The 20,450-nt window shown below is 45.2% G+C and overlaps 1 protein-coding gene across 1 annotated transcript in view; it reads right to left on the bottom strand.

Annotated features, from left to right (window-relative positions):
* The window catches only part of MOV10L1 (Mov10 like RNA helicase 1), a 122,060-nt gene that overhangs the window by 69,957 nt on the left and 31,653 nt on the right, over nucleotides 1–20,450 (bottom strand). Inside the window, exons 4-6 of the mRNA XM_068276347.1 lie at nucleotides 19,152–19,264; nucleotides 13,632–13,822; nucleotides 5,348–5,485 (exon numbers count right to left, since the gene is read on the bottom strand). Coding sequence (XP_068132448.1) covers nucleotides 5,348–5,485; nucleotides 13,632–13,822; nucleotides 19,152–19,264 — 442 coding nt within the window. The remainder of the gene's footprint in view (nucleotides 1–5,347; nucleotides 5,486–13,631; nucleotides 13,823–19,151; nucleotides 19,265–20,450) is intronic.

The raw sequence follows: 20,450 nt of genomic DNA, 5'->3' as shown, positions 1-20,450 counted from the left end.
TGAGCTCAGTGATCCTGCACAAGCAAGCTTTTTTTTTTTTTTTTTTTTTTACTCTCCCCTTACCCAGAAGGTCCATAATGATCGCCAACCTCAGCGGAAGCGTCCACTATAAGGAAAAAAAATAAACAAATAAATACATACATAACTAAGCAGACATGCTCCTCGTATGATCATTAAGGTATGTTGTATACCTATTGCACACCCTAGACAAAAAACTGCTAATTACCTCCAGAATTATCAGAAGCTTCTCCCTCCTCCATTAGTCCTGTCTCTGGAATGAGGGTAAGCCAACAATACTTTACAACAATTGTGCAATATAAACAGCAAAACTAGCAGCCCATCCGCCTGCCAGCTGGTCAGCCTTACACTGAGCCATCTGGCCGACTTTAAATAGGCCGCCCCCGCCGTCTCCAGCGTGGTCACGCAATACTAGGGCATTATGCCCACAACAAAGATGGCCGCCGCACTTCCTGGTCCCTCAGATGAGAACTTCCGGCGGCTCGCGCATGCCCAGACGCCATTTCCGCACGCCGGGAACATGCTTCAGAGCTTTTGCCGCTCCAATACCGCTCTGCCCAGAAACAGCCGCCCATCTTACCTGCTTCATCCGCGCAGATGTCTGAACCAAAGCGCGACATTGCTGCTCCGCTCTCCAGCTTCTCTATGCCCCTAGAATCCTCCTGGACGCTTCCACTCCGCATTTAGCTGGAAACTGAGGCGGCTCCACCTGAAATACCCGGTACAGGTACAGGGGTACAATTGGACGCATTTAGCAGCCCATTACACAGGAAGCTTAACCTGTGGTATGGGCAAGGGAAAGAATAGTAAAACCTAAAGACAAATAGCTTAACCTAAAACTTTAACAGACACAGGTCCTATAGTGTCTGAGGACGGAAAAAAGAATGAGGTGGAAGGGGTAGGGACCATATATATATAGAATTTTGATTGGTCCTATAGGGGTTAGAGGGGCGGAGCTAACCCATGAGTATGCCGACATAGAGGCACCAGGGAAAGATCTGTTCCTGCCAAAAATCCATTCCTGCAAAATGCAATGATAGTCTATGGGATCTGCAGATCATCATACACACATGATTTAACTGACATTCATCTGCAGATCAAGCAATCATCCGCAGATCTGAAAATCCATCCTGGTAGAACTGATCTGCAGATGAATGTCAGTTAAATCATGTGTGTATGAGGATCTGCAGATCCCATAGACTATCATTGCATTTTGCAGGAATGGATTTTTGGCAAGAACAGATCTTTTGCAGCTACAGATCTTTTGAGTGTGTGCAGCATCTGTGTGTGCAGCATCTTGCAAAGATTTTTTTCTGATGGGGAGTTCAGCTCCATAGAATAGACTGTGCAGGTATGGCTCTCATACTACATGAAGGGTGGTAAGATTGGTCTGTGATCTTTCATTTTCCAAAGACTATAGTCTGATGTGTGTATGCACCTTAAGTATTACAGGCAGATCAGCAGGACAGCCAGGTGATCTGCATTGTCTAATAGGGAAGAAATGTGGCCTCCATATTACTCTTGCTTCAGGTGTCCTTTATATACAGAGGAGCAGGGATGGTCAATGAGATGCAAATTATTTTGAGGTCATGCAGAATTATGCAAATATATGCAGCTTTAAAAACAGATCAATAAAATGCTGCCACTGCAAGATTTGATTGGTCCATTTTAAGATGAATACATTTACATACACATTTGCATAATTTTTCACAAATTTGAACCAATTTGCATTTTACTGACCATCCCTACAGAGGAGTCGTCGAGGAGTCAATAGAACCAGAAACTGAGGAGCTAAAAGATCTATGTGCCGACTTCACAGCCCTTCTTATAAATGCTAAACTACAGTGGGCTCCTGGGCTATTACCTCTCCCTCTGGAAGGGTACCTGTCCTTTGAGCCAGGTATGGAGCAGGGTTTTTCGGTCATCTAGCAGAAACCAACGTTTAGGACATTTATTGAGGGCTCGTTTCCACTGTTGCGACGCGATTTCGGCCGCATTCCGACGCTTGTAAAAACGCATGCGGATGCGTTTCCGCATGCGTTTTTACCCGCGATTTCGCATGCGATTTATTAACCATGACACTGCCAGGGCTAAATAAAATTGAAAAAGGTGCGAAATCGCGGGTAAAAACGCATGTAACAAACGCATGCGTTTTTACTATTAAATACATTAGCGGCGATTCGCACGGATTCCCGACGCAGGCGAATTCGTTGGCTCTTTTGTGCATTTTTTTACCGCTGAAAAAAACGCACCTCAACAACGCTACAGTGGAAACAGGCCCATCCACTTGCATTACATGTGCGGATCTGCATGCGTTGGACGCATGCAGATTCGCGATAGTGGGAACGAGCCCTAAATAATGTGAAGCTGCAATCTCTTGCAGAACTTAGAAAGGAACAGGGAAACTTTATTTTTGGAAACACTTGCCACTTCTTCATTGGATTAATGCCCCATACACACATCAGACCATAGTCTTTTGAAAATGAAAGATCACAGACCAATCTTACCACCCTTCATGTAGTATGAGAGCCATACCTACACAGTCTATTCTATGGAGCTGAACTCCACATCAGAAAAAAATCTTTGCAAGATGCTGCACACACAGATGCTGTACAGACACAAAAGATCAGTATCTGCAAAAGATCTGTTCCTGCCAAAAAATCCATTCCTGCAAATTGCAATGATAGTCTATGAGATCTGCAGATCATCATACACACATGATTTAACTGACATTCATCTGCAGATCAGATCCACCAGGATGGATTTTCAGATCTGCAGATGATTGTCTGATCTGCAGATAAATGTCAGTTAAATCATGTGTGTATGATGATCTGCAGATCTCATAGACTATCATTGCAATTTGCCGGAATGGATTTTTGGCAGGAACAGATCTTTTGCAGATACTGATCTTTTGTGTCTGTACAGCATCTGTGTGTGCAGCATCTTGCAAAGATTTTTTCTGATGGGGAGTTCAGCTTCATAGAAAAGACTGTGTAGAGTATGGCTCTCATACTACATGAAGGGTGGTAAGATTGGTCTGTGATCTTTCAGTTTCCAAAGACTATAGTCTGATGTGTGTATGAGCCTTAAGTCTACAACTTGACTCCTAGACCAATAACTTCACTAACACAGAGTGAGAAACACAGATCATACAGTTTCTGTTCTATATAAAATGATCCTATCAGATAAGTTTAAAACTATTGCACACTGGTATGGGCTAATGATTAACAACCAACAGCAAGGAGGCTGAATACAATCCAAGTTGTCACATCTGTTGACCTTCACAGATCCCTGGGAGATACTCAGGCCCGTTTCTTGGGCCGTGCCGCCGCCCGGGGCGCTGTTGGGAGAGGGGCGCTGTAATGGAAGGGGGAGCTGGAGCCGCGGGGAGGGCAGCCCGACCTCTCCCTCTCTCTCTCCTCTCCCAGGGCCGCCCACCGTGCTCCCCCCTCCAGACTGCAGAGTAATGCGCAGGGAGCGCTGTATACAACATACCTCCCTGCGTTCCAAGCGCTGCTCTCTCTCGCCGCCGGTCTCTTCCTCTCTGCCTATACGATGATACACACGCTGCTTCCTGTTTAGCCGGAAGCAGCGTGTGTATCATCGTATAGGCGGCAGAGAGGAAGAGACCGGCGGCGAGAGAGCAGCGCTTGGAATGCAGGGAGGTATGTTGTATACAGCGCTCCCTGCGCATTACTCTGCATCTGGGGGGGGAGCAGGAGGGCGCACGGGTGAGGAGAGAGAGGGAGAGGTCGGGCTGCCCTCCCCGCGGCTATGGCTCCCCCCTCCATTATAGGGGGGCACCTACCTAATCTAACCTACGCTGGGGGGCAGCTACCTAATCTAACCTACGCTGGGGGGCAGCTACCTAATCTAACCTACGCTGGGGGGCAGCTACCTAATCTAACCTACGCTGGGGGGCAGCTACCTAATCTAACCTACGCTGGGGGGCAGCTACCTAATCTAACCTACGCTGGGGGGCAGCTACCTAATCTAACCTACGCTGGGGGGCAGCTACCTAATCTAACCTACGCTGGGGGGCAGCTACCTAATCTAACCTACGCTGGGGGGCAGCTACCTAATCTAACCTACACTGGGGGGCAGCTACCTAATCTAACCTATACTGGGGGCACTTATCTAACCTGTATTGGGGGCACCTACCTAGCTAGCCTATACAGGTGGCAACTATACTGGCTACCTATATTGCAGGCACCTACCTAAATAACCTATACTGGGGGCACCTACCTATCTAACCTATGCTGGGGGCAACTATTCTGGCTACCTATATTAGAGGCACCCACCTAGCTAACCTGTACTGGGGCACCTACCTATCTAACTTATACCGGGGGCGCCTGCCTATCTAACCTATACTGGGGGCAGCTATACTGGCTACCTATACTGGAGGCACCTACCTGACTAACCTATAGTGGGGGAAACTATACTGGCTCACCTATGCCTGGCTACTTATTCTTGGCTACCTATACTGGGGGGGGGCGCTATACTAAGTGCAACTAGACCTGGCTAACCTATACTGCGCAATTTTTACACCCTCACCCTGGGTGCATTTTAACATAGAAACTGCACTGGAGATACTTTTCCATAGAACTTCTAAGATGTCTTTTAAAAGCTACAAAAACAAGTTATTCCACAACTTCTAAATGCAGCAAAGAGCCTTATACCCAAATATTGGAAAAAGTGGTAAGAATCCTTCCTGCAAAGAGTGGTATGAGAGGATAAATAAAATATGCAGAAGAAACCATACTAGTAGAAAGAAACATTTAATATTATGTAACCTGGGCAGGCTGGAGAGGAGATACAACCACCCCCAGAATATGATAGTGCTATTGGGAGACCGACACACTATCCTTTTGCTGATTTTAGAGAGCATATTTTCTTATTCAACTGACTTTGTTTATACTCTTTAGTTGCAAGTTCATTATAAGTTACATAATTGTTAATTGTTCTTGCTTTAATTTTTTTTATTTTACTCCGTTTGAAAAATAATGCATATAGAATCTGTTTACTCACAACAGACGTTGACTTTGACTATGTAAGGTATCAATGCTCATAGGATGCAGTGATTAATGAGACTAGGGCTGTTAGTCATGTCTTAGAAAGCACGATCATGTAAGAATTATATGCACCTTGTATGCATTTTTATAACTGGATTTTATTTAACTGTATGAGCATTATCCTTATTGTAAGTACTACCATGTATGTTTACAATTGCTAAGAACTACGATACATGCAATAAAATTTACATAAATGTGTTTTTTTGAATAACAGATTCATGTACAGTTTCATACAAGAAAGAAGGCTTACTACATACTCTATGCAGACTTGCAGGGTTTTACTCTCTCCTTGTTTGATCACTCCAAAGTTAGTCATCCTGGAAACCTCCAACCCTCCTTTATTCATCATCAGCGCAGCAGAGTACAGGCTGTCTGCATCGTTACCAGATGACAAGCTACATGAGCATAAAGGAATCACTTACTTTATTTTTAATAAAACATTTGTTAAGACTCTATAACATCCAAGAAAGGCAGGTGTCAATCACCCATATGACAAAGTGAATACCATGAAAAAGTACATTGAAAATAAATTCTAAATTAAAACCTGTAATCTCTTATTCTCGAAAGTACTCAGTCCCATCCCTGCAAAAGTCCAGACTGTTATGTTCATTGTCTTTGCTTTATGTAACCTTAAAATTATCAGGTTATACGGTTGCTGCTGCTGCTGCCATAGCTGCAATTAACATTACGTTCTATTGCGGCACCAAACTACTGTTCAGGCTATGCGCCAATATTGACTGCTTCCACAGAGGACAGCTACTACTGCATGGACAAAACTGGAGGATATCTTTGAAAAAAAGAACATCTAAGGGCCAGTGCACACCAAAAACCTCTAGCAGATCCGCAAAACGCTAGAGGTTTTTGAAGCCGATTTTCAAAGTGATTCTAGGCATGTTTAGAGAGGTTTTCTGAACATACCTAGCGTTTTTTGGATAATTTTTGTGTAGCAGATTACAAATATTGTTACAGTAAAGCTGTTACTGAACAGCTACTGTAACAAAAATGCCTGGAAAACCGCTCTGATCTAGCGTTTTTCAGAGGATTTTCCACTTTACTATACTTTAACATTGAGGCAGAAATGCCTCAGAAATCTAAAAAATGCTGCAGCCCCCGAGTTTGCGTTTGTGGAAAAAACGAACCACTCTGGTGTGCATCAGCCCATTGAAATGCATTACCCAAGCAGTTTTCAAAATGCTCCAGAACCACTCGGGTGTCCACCAGCCCTGAGACTCAAACAAAAGATTTATGGGTGTTCTCCTATGAGCTTGGATTATATAGTCTATCATTTGGAACATGAAGTGAAAGGAATACGGAGGTTTCTACCTTTATTCCCTTATAATCAATGCCAGTTGCCTGGCTATCATGCTGAGCTTAATGTCTTCATAGTTTTTGAATCGCACACCTACAAGCAGCATGCTATCAGTGGAGTCAGACCAGAATAAAAGCATCTGATCTGCATGCTCATTGTGTGCCTGTGGCTTGGACTACTTTTAGGGCTGGTGCACACCTAGCGGCTTTTTGGGCGTTTTCAGATCCGCTTGCGGCTGCGGATCTGCTTGGTCAATGTATCTCAATGGGGTGGTGCACACCAGAGCGGGAGGCATTTTGCAGAAACGAAAAATGCCTGGGTGAGGCATTTTTTGGATTGTGGATGCGTTTCTACCTCAATGTTAAGTATAGGAAAAATGCAAACCGCTCTGAAAAACGGCACTTCAGAGCAGTTTGCCAGGCGTTTTTTGTTACAGTAGCTGTTCAGTAACAGCTTTACTGTAACAATACAGGAAATCTACTACACCAAAACCGCTAGACAAAACCGCAAAACGCTAGCTGAAACGCTACAGAAAAAGAAGAAAAAGCGTTTTAAAATCTGCTAGCATTTTGCGGATCTGCTAGCGGGTTTTGGTGTGCACCAGGCCTTACAGAGGATGCAATGTGCCAGTGGATCCATTGCCAAGCAGATTCCATACCTTTCTCAATGTAATGAGAAGAGGTCGGCACTACCAAAATGAACTATTTATTTAAAACATAAAAAGCTGTGCAGGCTTGAAGGAAGGTTACTTAGGCTGAAACAGCTGGATACAGCTATACTTTTTATTCATGTTTTGTACATGATAATGTATGTGAGAACGAGTATGTGATTACATAGCAATGCTTCATGCTATGAAACAAAATAGTGCATGTTATAAAACGTGCTGAGTGTGCCACGTTTTATGCCCACATTTCCCAAGCATTGTACAATGCATAGAATGTGAACTTTATAGTCTGATTTGAATAAAAATTCCAACACAATGAAATAATTGCAACACTTCCACAACCAGCTCTTGCTAATGTAATGCTGTGTGTGTTCTCACTTGAGCGATGGGATTTTATAAAACAAAAAAAAACATCAAGACCATAGCATTGTATTAGCAAGAGATTTGCAAATCACTAGCCCTTAAAAAGCTCTTGTAGGGCTGGTGCACACCGAGCGGCATTTTCAGCGTTTCTGCAGCCGCTTGCGGCTGCGGATCCGCTTGGTCAATGTATCTCAATGGGGTGGTTCACACCAGAGCAGGAGGCGTTTTGCAGAAACGAAAAATGCCGGGGTGAGGCATTTTTTGGATTGCGGGTGCGTTTTTGCCTCAATATTAAGTATAGGAAAAACGCAAACCGCTCTGAAAAACGGCACTTCAGAGCGGTTTTGCAGGCGTTTTTGTTACAGAAGCTGTTCAGTAACAGCTTTACTGTAACAATATATGAAATCTACTATACTGAAAACCGCAGCAGCAATCCGCAAAACGCCATAGAAAAATAAAAAAAAGTGTTTCAAAATCTGCTAGCATTTTGCAGATCTGCTAGCGGTTTTTGGTGTGCACCGGGCCGTAGTGTGCGCCAGCCCTAAGACACACCAGCCAGCGCCAGCCCTAAGACGAATAGATTTTTAACACAACCTCTACAAAAAGTTGAGTACAGTTCAGGTCTCTCAAAATTAGTTTCAACTTTATAATAGAGCCAAATTGCAAGAATATTTTTATTTTAGACTGTGTGGAAGTGGGTGTGTATAAAACTACGATAGATAGATAGATAGATAGATAGATAGACTCCGATTAGACCTACCGGTAATGGAGTTTCTGATTGTCATCCGGGACAACCCGAGATCCGGTCCCGCCCAGGATCTGGGGAAACACCAAATCAAGAAGTTTAAAAGCCCCCGCCCTCCCTCAATCCTCAGTGCGTCTGAAAGTAAGTAGCCTAGAAACACCAAGGTGAAGGAAGAACTAGACACCCCTAGTGCCTAAAGATTCCCTATGCTCCTAAATAGCAGAAAGGTGCCGGATAGGAAAGGGAAGGGTTATAGATGTTTGTCCCGGATGACAATCAGAAACTCCATTACCGGTAGGTCTAATCGGAGTCTTTCTCTAATTGTCATCCGGGACAACCCGAGAGATAGACAAGAAGTCTTTACTAAAGACTCACCTTAGGGAGGGACCACCGCCTGAAGCACCTTTCTGCCAAACGACTGGTCTTGTTGTGATAAAACATCCACTCTGTAATGCTTGATAAAGGTAGATGCATTTGACCATGTTGCCGCTTGACAAATCTGGTGAATGGTGGCTCCTGCCCTCTCCGCCCATGATGTGGATAAAGAGCGAGTTGAGTGAGCTTTAATGTTACTAGGAACGGGACTATCACTACTCTCATATGCTAAGGTAATGGTTTGTCTGATCCATCTAGCGATTGTTTGTCTGGACGCCTGCTGACCTGTATTCTTCCCTGAAAATAGGACCAATAGACTACTGGATTTCCTAAAGTCTCTAGATCTAGAAAGATAAACTAATAAAGATCTCCTAACGTCCAGACAGTGAAAAGATTCCTCTTTAACCCCCGCTGGCCTATCACAAAATGAGGGAAGAATGATCTCCTGAGACCTATGGAATTCCGATGTTACCTTAGGCAAATAAGAAGGGTCTAACCTGAGTCTTACACTATCAGGACAAATAATGAGGAATGGATCCTTGATGGATAATGCCTGAAGATCACCTAAACGTCTTGCCGACGTTATAGCAATCAAAAAAGCCAATTTCAGTGTTAGAAATTTTATATCAATCTTCTCTATGGGTTCAAAAGGATCTACTGTCAGTCTGTTCAGTACTAAAGACAGATCCCATTGAGGAAAAATTTTTGACTTGGCTGGAGTTGACCTCTGTAAAGCTTTGAAAAAGTTCTTTACTAACTCCTCCTGCGCCAAATGTCTATCTAACAATATGGATAGGGCCGAGCACTGGACCTTGAGAGTGCTGGGAGCTAACTTCATTTCAAAACCGTCCTGGAGAAACTCCAGTACTGAACTGGTTAAATGCTGATGCCTCGCTTTAGCTTCACACCATGCTAAATAGACCCTCCAGACTTTGCGATAAATGCTTTGAGTTACAGGCTTCCTACATTTCATTAGAGTCTCGATAACTTTTTCTGACAGGCCCTTCTGTCTTAAGATTACCCTCTCAGGATCCAGGCTGCCAGTTTGAACAAATCTGGATTGGGATGGATTAGAGGTCCCTGGATCAATAGATCCGGACGGAGTGGGAGGGGCCATGGAGGTTGTGTTGTCATTTTCAATAATGTCGCATACCAAGGCCTTTTTGGCCATTGGGGTGCTATCAGAATTAGGCTCCCCCCTTCTCTTTGAAGTTTTAGAAGAGCTTGAGGAATTAAGACTGTGGGAGGGAAGGCATACCCCAGAACAAACCCCCAAGGAAGATTCAGCGCATCCAATCCCAGAGACTTGCTGCTTCTGTGAAGGGAGAAAAATCTTTCCACCTTCGCATTCTTTGGGGATGCGAAAAGATCTATCTCTGGTACACCGAATTTCTCCACCAGCCTCTGAAAAACTTCTGGATGGAGTTCCCATTCGGCCTGGTTTACTTGCTGGCGGCTTAAAAAGTCCGCCTCCACATTGAGAGACCCCTTTATGTGGATCGCTGATAAGGACAGAACGCGAGGTTCTGCCCAGGTCAGAATCTCTGAACAGAGAGCCATGAGATCGACTGACCTCGTTCCCCCCTGTTTTGCCAGATAAGCCACAGTTGTGACGTTGTCTGAAAATACTAGGACATGATTCCCCTGTATAAGCGACTGGAATGAAAGAAGGGCCTTCTGAACTGCCATCAACTCTCTGAAATTGGATGATTTTCTGCTGACCGCCTGAGGCCAACTCCCCTGAGCATGATTCCCCCTGGCTGTTGCGCCCCAACCCCAAGAACTTGCATCCGTAAAGATCTTTACTGGATCTATCTGTCTCCAGAATCGACCCTCGGTGAGATTGTGATTGTCCAACCACCAGAGTAGGCTGGATTTCACTGAGTCGGGAATAGGAATGAGTAGATCCAGGGAATCCTCTGATTTGTCCCAATTGGAAAGTAACAGGGATTGTAGCACTCTGCCGTGAGACTGAGCCCACGTCACTGCAGGGATCGACGCTGAAAATAGACCGAGGACTCTCATGATGTGGCGAAGAGAAGATCTCTCCTGAACCATCAGAGAATTTACCTCCGATTGGATTTTCAGGACTTTCTCTGGAGGGAGAAAGATCTTTCTTTCGATCGAATCTATTTTGTAGCCCAGAAACGTAATCTGCTGAACCGGCTGGAGCGCCGACTTGTCGAAATTGACAATCCATCCAGCCTGAGTCAGAGTCCTGATAACAATGTCCCGGTGTGAACACACCAGATCTATTGTCTCCGCAAAAACCAAAAGATCGTCTAGATATGGGACTATCGAGATTCCCTGGATCCTTAATTCCTTCATAATCTCTGCCAGGACCTTTGTGAATACTCGAGGGGCTGATGCTATGCCAAATGGGAGTGCCTGAAACTGAAAGTGTTGAACATGGGAGGGAGTTCGAATTGCAAACCTTAGATACTTCTGATGTCTGCAAAAAATCGGAATGTGCAGGTAGGCGTCCTGGAGGTCTATTGAGACGAAGAATTCTTTCCCCTGCAATAGACCCCTCACTGAATAAATACTCTCCATCCTGAATTTCTTGTAAATCAGAAAAGGATTGAGAGATTTTAGATTCAGAATAAATCGAAAATCTCCGCTGGCTTTCTTCACCAGAAAGACATGGGAGTAGTACCCCTGGAATTTCTCTTCCTGTGGAACTGGAATGATAACTCTTTTTTCCCGAAGTTTTCGAATTTCCCTTTCCAGGCCCCCGGCTTTTTCCGGGTCCCTTGGGAATGAATTTACAAATCTCCTCCGCGGGGGTTCGACTGAAATCTGAAGACGGTAGCCTTCTTTTATAATACGAAAAACAAAAGGATTGGGATTTAGCTTCTCCCATTCTAACCGAAAATAAATCAGCCTTCCCCCTACTGGTAAAACGTCATTTATTCTGCTTGGGAGGATTTGTCCTACCAAGGACAAACCCTCCTTTTCCCTTTCCTTTAGGAAAGGACCATTTCCTCTGCACATTCCTATTTCTTACCTGCTCCTCTCCCTGTTTCTTAGGAACAAAAGGTCTTTTAGGCCTGAGATTCCTCTTTTTATTAGGGAATTGTTTCCCTTTCTCTGCCGAACGGGCTAAAATATCCTCCAGACCTGATCCAAATAAAAGATTACCCTCGAAAGGTATAGAACAGAGTCTATTTCTGGATGTCTGGTCCCCCTCCCAGGTTTTCAGCCATATTGCCCGCCGAGCCGAGTTAATTAATGCTGTGGTACGCGCAGAAACTCGAATGAGTTCCGTGACTGCGTCGGCCAAAAAGGCCACCGCCTTAAGCACCACCGGCAAAGAGGCTGCATAATCTTTAAGAGGAACCCCCTTAGAGATTTGCTCAATGAGGTTATCCATCCAAATTTTCAAATTGCGCGAAATGCAAGTGGCTGAAATACCTGGAATGAAGCCAAAGGCTGCTGATTCCCAGGCCTTTTTAAGTAGGGAATCTACCTTCTTGTCCATTACATCCTTGAGGACACCCGAATCCTCAAACGATAAATCGGAATCTTTGGAGTATTTAGATAAGGAGGCATCTAGCTTAGGACATTTCGTCCATTTATCAATCTCTGATTGAGAAAAAGGAAACTTTCTTTTAGATGATTTGGGTATAAATAAAGGTTTTTCTGGGTTCTGCCATTGGGAGATAATAATTTCCTGCAGAGTTCTATGAATGGGGAATACTCTCCCTGTAGCCTGGCCCAGACCTGAGTATACCTGATCCTGAGGTGTAATCTCTGGAACCGCCTCTTTGATCTGTTCCGTGGAGTATACAGCCTTTAATAGTTCGGAAGATTCCTCAGGAGAAAAGAGAAATCTAGGAGCTCTTACTAAATCCTCTTTCCCCGAATCCCCGGAACCGGGTTGCTCCCCCTCCTCTAAAGAGACTGACCCCGAACCATCCTCCCTCTCCTCCTCTTCTTCTTCCTCCTCAGCCCCCAAAATATCCACAACGGATGTGGGCTGTAACCCAACCCCAGAGGGTATAGTAGAAGGGCCTGGCAGGGGATCAGAGGGGGGAGGAACAAAGGATTCCTTAAATTTATCTAAGGTTTCCTGCATATTCTTATTGACTACCTCCATGACTCCCTTCAACAAGTTAGAGGTCTCTGATGCCACAATAGAGTCTGTGCACGCCTGGCAAACATTTCTAGGGGCATCCGGAGGGATCTTAGTGTTACACAACCCACATCTCTTATACTTGGGCGGAACATTAGATTTAGGATCAGTCTTTGCCTGAAATAAAACATACAAAGAAACAGGCATATAACTGAAAAGTCATCCAAGGTGATATAGATATGCATACGAAACACATCACCCTCCACTGGAGGACTTACCACCCCTGACCCGGATGGCTGCGTCTGTGAGGAGGACTTGGCTGCCGGTACTGCCACCTCCGATTGCTGCTGCTGTTGTGGCGGCTGCGGCTGCTGATGCGACATGCTTCCTCTCCTACAGAACGCTCGGGGAGACGCCAGGAACACGCTGTTTTTCCCTTCCTGGTTCCCCGTGATCCTCCCCTCTAGTGGTCACCTGACGTCAGTGCGCGCTCCGCCTCCCTTGCGCCTGACGTCATCGCGGAAGTTGCCGAAGCCCGACGCCGGATACGCCTTGCAGAGCCGGCGTCAGGCGAGGAGAGGAAAGGCACGCCGACCTCCAAACACCACTCGGTCGCTGCCTTCTATGCGCAGAAGGGATTGCAGTTGAGCACCCACCTCCGCAAGCGCTTTCCACTGCCCGTCCCTCTGCTTCCAATAAAACACCCTCTGGTGAGTAATACAAAAATAACAAACTAACGGAGCTTGCTTCCAACAGGTGTTTCCGCTGCGGAAACACAGATGAACTGAGGATTGAGGGAGGGCGGGGGCTTTTAAACTTCTTGATTTGGTGTTTCCCCAGATCCTGGGCGGGACCGGATCTCGGGTTGTCCCGGATGACAATTAGAGAAAGATAGATAGATAGATAGATAGGGTTCTTCAGTGTATCAGGGCATTAAAGATACTGAGAGGGAACTGGTACACGAAAATTCTCAATTTTTGGGTGTTACAAAATAAGTGTGACACTATTACCCATCTTTGTTAGCTGGTGCAATGCACAGGGCTCTCCAGACATAACATGACTGGCTGCTTTCCAATACAACTGCATTCACCACATCGTAGCGTTGAGGTTTATAGCCTTCAGGAAGTATTAGTGAGGTCATTGTAAAGAAAATACTTTCATCAATTACACCAGTTGTCCCATAGAAAGCTGTAATTTTTACCTGCATGCATAAGAAGAGAGTAAATGTAAGCATTTCTGAAAGATGCAGAGCACAAGATGTTTGAGGCCAGCCATTAGAGATGGTCAATAATATGCTTGTGTTTCCAGCCACAAATGTAATGAAAATTGCATTTTCAGGAGCCAGAAAGGGCAGAAAGTACATTCAATTCGCCCATTTCCAAGCTGCATTATGGTTGAATGCAAGCTGGAAAAATTAACCATTTGGGAACCAGCTGCCTAACCCCCCTTAACCTCCTTGGCGGTATGGACGAGTATACACGTCCATTACCGCCGGAGGTCGCCGCTCAGGCCCTGCTGGGCCGATTCTTACCAAATAAAAAGCAGCACACGCAGCCGGCACTTTGCCAGCCGCGTGTGCTGCCTGATCGCCGCCGCTCTGCGGCGATCCGCCGCGAGCAGCGGCGAAAGAGGGTCCCCCCAGCCGCCCGAGCCCTGCGCAGCCGGAACAAATAGTTCCGGCCAGCGCTAAGGGCTGGATCGGAGGCGGCTGACGTCAGCTGACGTCCATGACGTCACTCCGCTCGTCGCTATGGCGACGAGGTAAGCAAAACAAGGGAGGCTGCTCATTGCGGCATCCCTTGTTAATTCTGATTGCCGGAGGCGATCGGAATTATGCTTCAGGAGCGCCCTCTAGTGGGCTTTCATGCAGCCAACTTTCAGTTGGCTGCATGAAATAGTTTTTTTTTAATAAAAAAAAAAAAACCCTCCCGCAGCCTCCCTGGCGATTTTAATAGAACGCCAGGGAGGTTAAGGACCAGGTGAATTTGCATGAGGGGGGGGGGGTGTCAGGCAGCTGGACCCCAGTGTTGCTTCCTGGGCCAGATATCCCCCCCTTTAGCCATCAGCATTTACTCACCTCCCAGGCTCCAGCAATGAGCCGCAGTAGACCCCTTCGCTCTCACCTGCATCCCTGCTCATACTGCTGCTCAATTCCGGGTCGCGGCTTGATGACATCATCAAGCCGGGACCAGACACTGACGTCGGAGCGAGAAACGATGCCGGCCAGAGCAGAGGGGAGCGCCGATCGCCGGGGGAACGGAATGAAGGTGAGTGGATCCTCATCTCCCCCCCCGCATCAGTAACAGGGATCACTACAATCCGCTGGCGATCGTAGTGATCACGTGATCAGCAGCCATATGCGACAGCTTAATCTTCTCAGGTGCGCACTATCGCGTCTGGAGCGGAAACGGCGGGTGGCATAGAGCCTACGCCACATCAGGCTGGAACAGCCACAAGCGCGGCGTAGGATTTACTATCACCGGTCACCCAAAAGGTTAACAACTCACTGACCATAAAGCCTAGTACCGACATCCAATTTTGATTGGCAGATATTTTACCACTTCCATGTAGTAAGTTAGCTTACCTACTCAATCTGTATTAAAGTATTAAACATCTGTTGCATGGTGGTGGAATAATTGGTCAGTGATTGCCCAAGTAAAATTGGATGCGTGTATGCACCAAATTTTGTATAAATTGTTAGTAACTTGGAACTTGTCCAATCAAATGCACTTCCTGCCATTCTTGATAGGACTATTTGCAATCTCTACTGGCCATCTCTGCCGGCCATCTCTGCCGACCATTAACATCCAAAAGCAATTGGTGGCAAATCTGATCATTAAGGCAGGGAACATATTTATTATACAGTCTTCAAGAGGTGGTGCTCATGGTTAGTTGTCCACTCCAATGGATTCAATGTCCCACTAATACAGCATCACTTCAATCCATGCTTGCCAATCTCACTTCTGCGTCTTAGGCTCCGCCCTAAGACGCGGAAGTGAGATTGGTAAGCGTGGATGCGTTTGAGCGGTGGTGGTAATCCTCTCCTGGAGATACAGTGGACCGACCTGGCACGCGCAACGGGGGTGGGGGAGGACCCAAATAGGAGGAACACATGGAGCCTTCCGGTTGGCTGACACGTGGTGAGGAGCCCATACAAATTACTCTGCGCGATTGTTGAAGACAGGAATTTGTGAATGTGCAACTATTTTATATTAATAAATATTTTAGCAGTATTACGCTACGTAAGGTTTTGTTTTTTTATTGAAGTTGACAAGCAATTACTATCATTGAGGGGAAGATTTAAAGACATTTGCCAGAGTGGTGGGGGACGACCCGGGAACAGTCCTAAGGCGCAGTCTGACCTTATTAAGGGTCACGACACATGGTGAGTGTGTCACTAAAGGGTGTGGTGGAGGGTGTCCCATTAAACTGATTCTTATGGAGAGGAGTTTGAGAGATTAACATCTATTGAGGTGATGCTGTATTTGTGAGACATTAATTCCATTCGAGTGGACTACTAGCCGTGAGCGCCACCTCTCGAGGACTAATGCTGGGCATACACGGCGCGATAGTTATCAATCGAGCCGCTGATGGCTCGATTGATAATATTCAACCTGTCCGATCACTGTGGCGGATCGATTCCGCGCTCGATCCCCGCGGGCGGATAATGGAAGAAACGAGCGGCTGATCAGGAACTGCCCGCAGGGACGAGCGGGAATCGATCCACGCACCTGCGAGGACGAGCGGGGACGCGCTGGAATCGAGCCAGCGGCTCAGCATAAGAGTAACCAAGCAGCTCGGGGTGACCCAAACCACCTGGAATGTATAGGGGGATAAGAGAGACCGAAAAGCCCTCCTACTAATAGGCAAAGCTTGGTGAAATTTGCCTTCTTAAAAACAGAAGGAAATTTTCAATAATTCAGCTATAAGTGAACATTTGTGGTTACCCACAATGCACCACTGCTGAATATGCAAATGGTTAATTTTCGCCCTATAGGCAAGGCAAGCATCCAGAACCGCTGGTGTAAAGCAAGCCTATAGCTTTAAATATAACACAGCCACAGCAACCTCAAATGTAGACAGCCTGTTTCGGACTTTTGGCCCTCATCAGTACATGGCAGGGATTTATATGGCTGTATGGGATAGGGCTTGGACCAGTACAACAGAGTAACCAAGCAGCTCGGGGTGACCAAAACCACCAGGAATATATAGGGGGATAAAAGAGAGGACTGCATTTTATTTTATATACGAGGAGGTGAACTAGCCAATTTTATTTATCACATGATGTGTATGTGAGCTCTGTGAATACATATTAAACATATTGCTGACAATATGAGAGTGATAGGAGTTGAGATGCCGATATATCTTAAATGGTGTCAATTCACAAAAAAACAAAATATATGGACTGACATACACAATTTGGTCTGATAAATGGAGAAGAGAGACATCAATCTTCTCCAAGATGACCAATAATGGTAATTTTCAGTGAAGAATCTCCAAAGGCGATCGTTTAAATGCAAACGGAAAATACAAAACACTGATTATTTCACCATCAACAAACCACTCTGTACTTCTTATCCATCACAATCGATTATAAAATACAATACAATCGTCTAAAATGTCATTTAGAATCATTCACAGCCAATTTCGGACATCAATGAGGTTTATTTTCATCAAATCCATTTGCATTTATCAGATTGCTTGGGAGATTCTTTGCAGAAGATTATAATGTTAGTTGGCACCTTAAAGGCGCATACACACATCCAATTTTGATCGGCCAATGACTATCCAATTGTACTGCTTTCATGTAATATGAGCGCCAACATATGTTGAATACTACGAACAGATTGTATAGGGAAACTCTCATACTACATGGTAGTAGTGAAATTGGCCAATTAAAAAAATTGTATTTGTGTACGCACCTTCAGACATGGTTTCTTATCTAGGCACAGAAGTGCTGATGGAGGAACAGAGGATTAATACAGTTATTTCCTATATAATACAAGAGTTATCAAGAGATAACATAACCATGGTGTAAACTAGATGAATATAAGGTAGCCATCTTCTCAAACACAGTCCGCAAGTCTGGAGGCTAAACTGTAATGGTGGGGGAGTTATGTTCATTTGGCCACCCACTAACCTCAATGAAGACTAATTACAAAGCAGAAGGATGATTGAGCTGCTGATTTGTAGTGTCCAATCGGGAAGCTGTAGGAGGATGATATCAGCTGAAGCTATGAGTCAGCTGCTAACAGGAAAATAAGTGAAGGCAGAATATGGGATAAGATGAATGCCTGGAAATGCTAAAGCACACTGCCTTTCCAACGCAACCAGAGAGAACACCAACCTGGACTTTCTATGATATAGCACGTCACAATATACATACATTATACAGTAGATGCATTATGTACAACAATATTCAGAGAGGATGCCATATTTTTCTGCACTCTAAAGCCTAATACACACATTCAATTCTGATTGACCAATAATTGGCCAACTTTTATCACTTCCATGTAGTATGAGAATCTGCCAAATCTGTTTACAGTATTTAAAATCTGTTGCCCCTCATACTTCATGGAGGTGGTAAAATTGCCCAATCATTGGCCAATCAGAATTGGATGTGTTTGTACCAGGCTTTACTTGTAGCTATCTGCCAGATTCAAATGCATTAAAAGGATTATCCTCCGAGGACCACAAAGAATGTCTGTAAAAACAGCATGTTGTCATACTTTAGCCCGGACGAGCGGGGATGCGCTGGCTCGATCCGGCGCATTAAACGAGCCATGTATGCCCATGAGGCTAAGTTCACAGTGGGAACTGCGTTGTGTTCCCTGTAAAAATAGAAATGCAAAGAGAGGAAAAGTCACATGGCACATTATGCCCATGTTGCGTTACATACAGTGAAGCATACAATCAATGAAAAGTATGCTTCACAGCCACTGCTAAAGCTGCAATTAGTGGTAATGCACTGCATTGGGATACTGTAGTCCGTTGGATCACATCACATGGGATGCACTCTGGGCATCACATAATATTACAATTGTAGTGTGATTCTGTGCGTTACAATTCCCGTTACATCGCAAAAGCCTACTATAAACTTAGTCTCAGAGTAAGTAAATTACACTGTAAGGCATAAGAAGACAACCTGACCAGCAGAGTAAGCCTTCCTATGTTGGACCATAGGTCACGTGTAACTATGAGGACAAGGAGGAAGCTTTTATGAGCCATTTGTATTCTTTTATTTTCATCTCTAGCTAGTAGTTACAATTCCAGCTTTGTGGTGTAGTGTTCTGATAACATCTTCCACCTGTTCAGCTGGGTGTTGGAAACAAAAATAAAGTACTGGTCTGCACTGGTCCTTCTTCTGAAGAGTGTCCTCCCTCTGATGTCCAAAAAGGTCAGTATGCTTTTTTTGTGTACATATGCTCCATGTGTACTTTTTACAAGCAAAACAATCAAAATAGCAACATAAAAATGCTATATTCATAGCTCACATGTAACAGTAGCAAGAAGGGGAAAGAAAAGCTTACATTGTCTACCCGCTTACACCTCAGTGGCTTTAAAGAGCATGCCTCGCTATTCCATGTACTTGGATTAATAAAGTACTCTGCTTTCACCCAATCTCCTCTGTATGGCAAATATCCTAGAAAGGAAAATTAAAAGTAGATTGTTTTAAACTTTGGACTGTTCAGGATGCAGAACAACAACTTCCCAGTCTAAACTGACATATCATACATGGGAAGCAGATAGCTCCACAATCTATTCAAAACAAAGATTTTGATAGGCATATTGCTTTAAGTTTGACAGATCTTAACTGAAATACAATGAAAATGTTAACTGCTAAACAACATAAATTGGATATAACTGCATGAAATGGTGGTTCAGCACATTTTCTGCTAAGTTTTTTTTTTTTTAATTAGCTTTAAAGTGAACCAGAGACGAAGCACCCTCATGTATTCTACCCTGCTCTCTGCTTCATCCTTCACTGCTCAGCCTGCTTGTTATCAGCCCTGGTAAAATCCCCGACTGAGCATTCAGTTTGGCTTTGCTCAGGAATCATTATAGCCAGGGCCGGCACTACCATAGAGGCAAAGGAGGCAATTGCCCCAGAGCCTGTAGGGGCCCCCAGTGGCTACAAGAGGAAAACTTTTTTTCAAAAAGACCTTATAGTTTTTGCGAAAATCGATTTTAAAGTTTCAAAGGAAAAAAAATAATACACATTTAAAAACCTGCCGACTAACGGTTTATAGCAAATCCACCTTAACCACTTAAGGACCACCCCCACCCGATTGGCGGCGGCAAGGGCTGGGCCCAAACGACCACAATACGCCCATCGGCGGCAGCGGGCGTGGTTATGCGGCGATCGCGTCATTCGGGACGCGATCAGCCGCCGGTGACAGGCTCCGCCCCCCTTGCGCTGTAACCCGCCGGCCGTTCGGAAGCGCCGGCGGGTTACTAGCTGCCCGATCGCCGCTGACAAAGTGTATAATAGGCTTTGTAATGTATACAAAGCCTATTATACAGGCTGCCTCCTGCCCTGGTGGTCCCAGTGTCCGAGGGACCACCAGGGCAGGCTGCAGTCACCCTAGTCTGCACCCAAGCACACTGATCTCCCCACCCCCCCCCCCCCTGATCGCCCACAGCACCCCTCAGACCCCCCTGCCCACCCCCCAGACCACTGTTTGCACCCAATCACCCCCTAACCACCCATCAATCACTCCCTGTCACTATCTGTCAACGCTATTTTTTTTTTTTAATTCCCTAAACTGCCCCCTGGGGACTCCTGATAAACCCCCCCCCCACCCCTCAGATTCTCCCCAGACCCCCCC

Source organism: Hyperolius riggenbachi, chromosome 3, assembly GCF_040937935.1.
Source record: "Hyperolius riggenbachi isolate aHypRig1 chromosome 3, aHypRig1.pri, whole genome shotgun sequence".
Lineage (NCBI taxonomy): Eukaryota > Metazoa > Chordata > Amphibia > Anura > Hyperoliidae > Hyperolius > Hyperolius riggenbachi.
The sequence above is the reverse complement of the archived record's forward strand: the minus strand, read 5'-3'. Positions and strand labels throughout refer to the sequence as shown.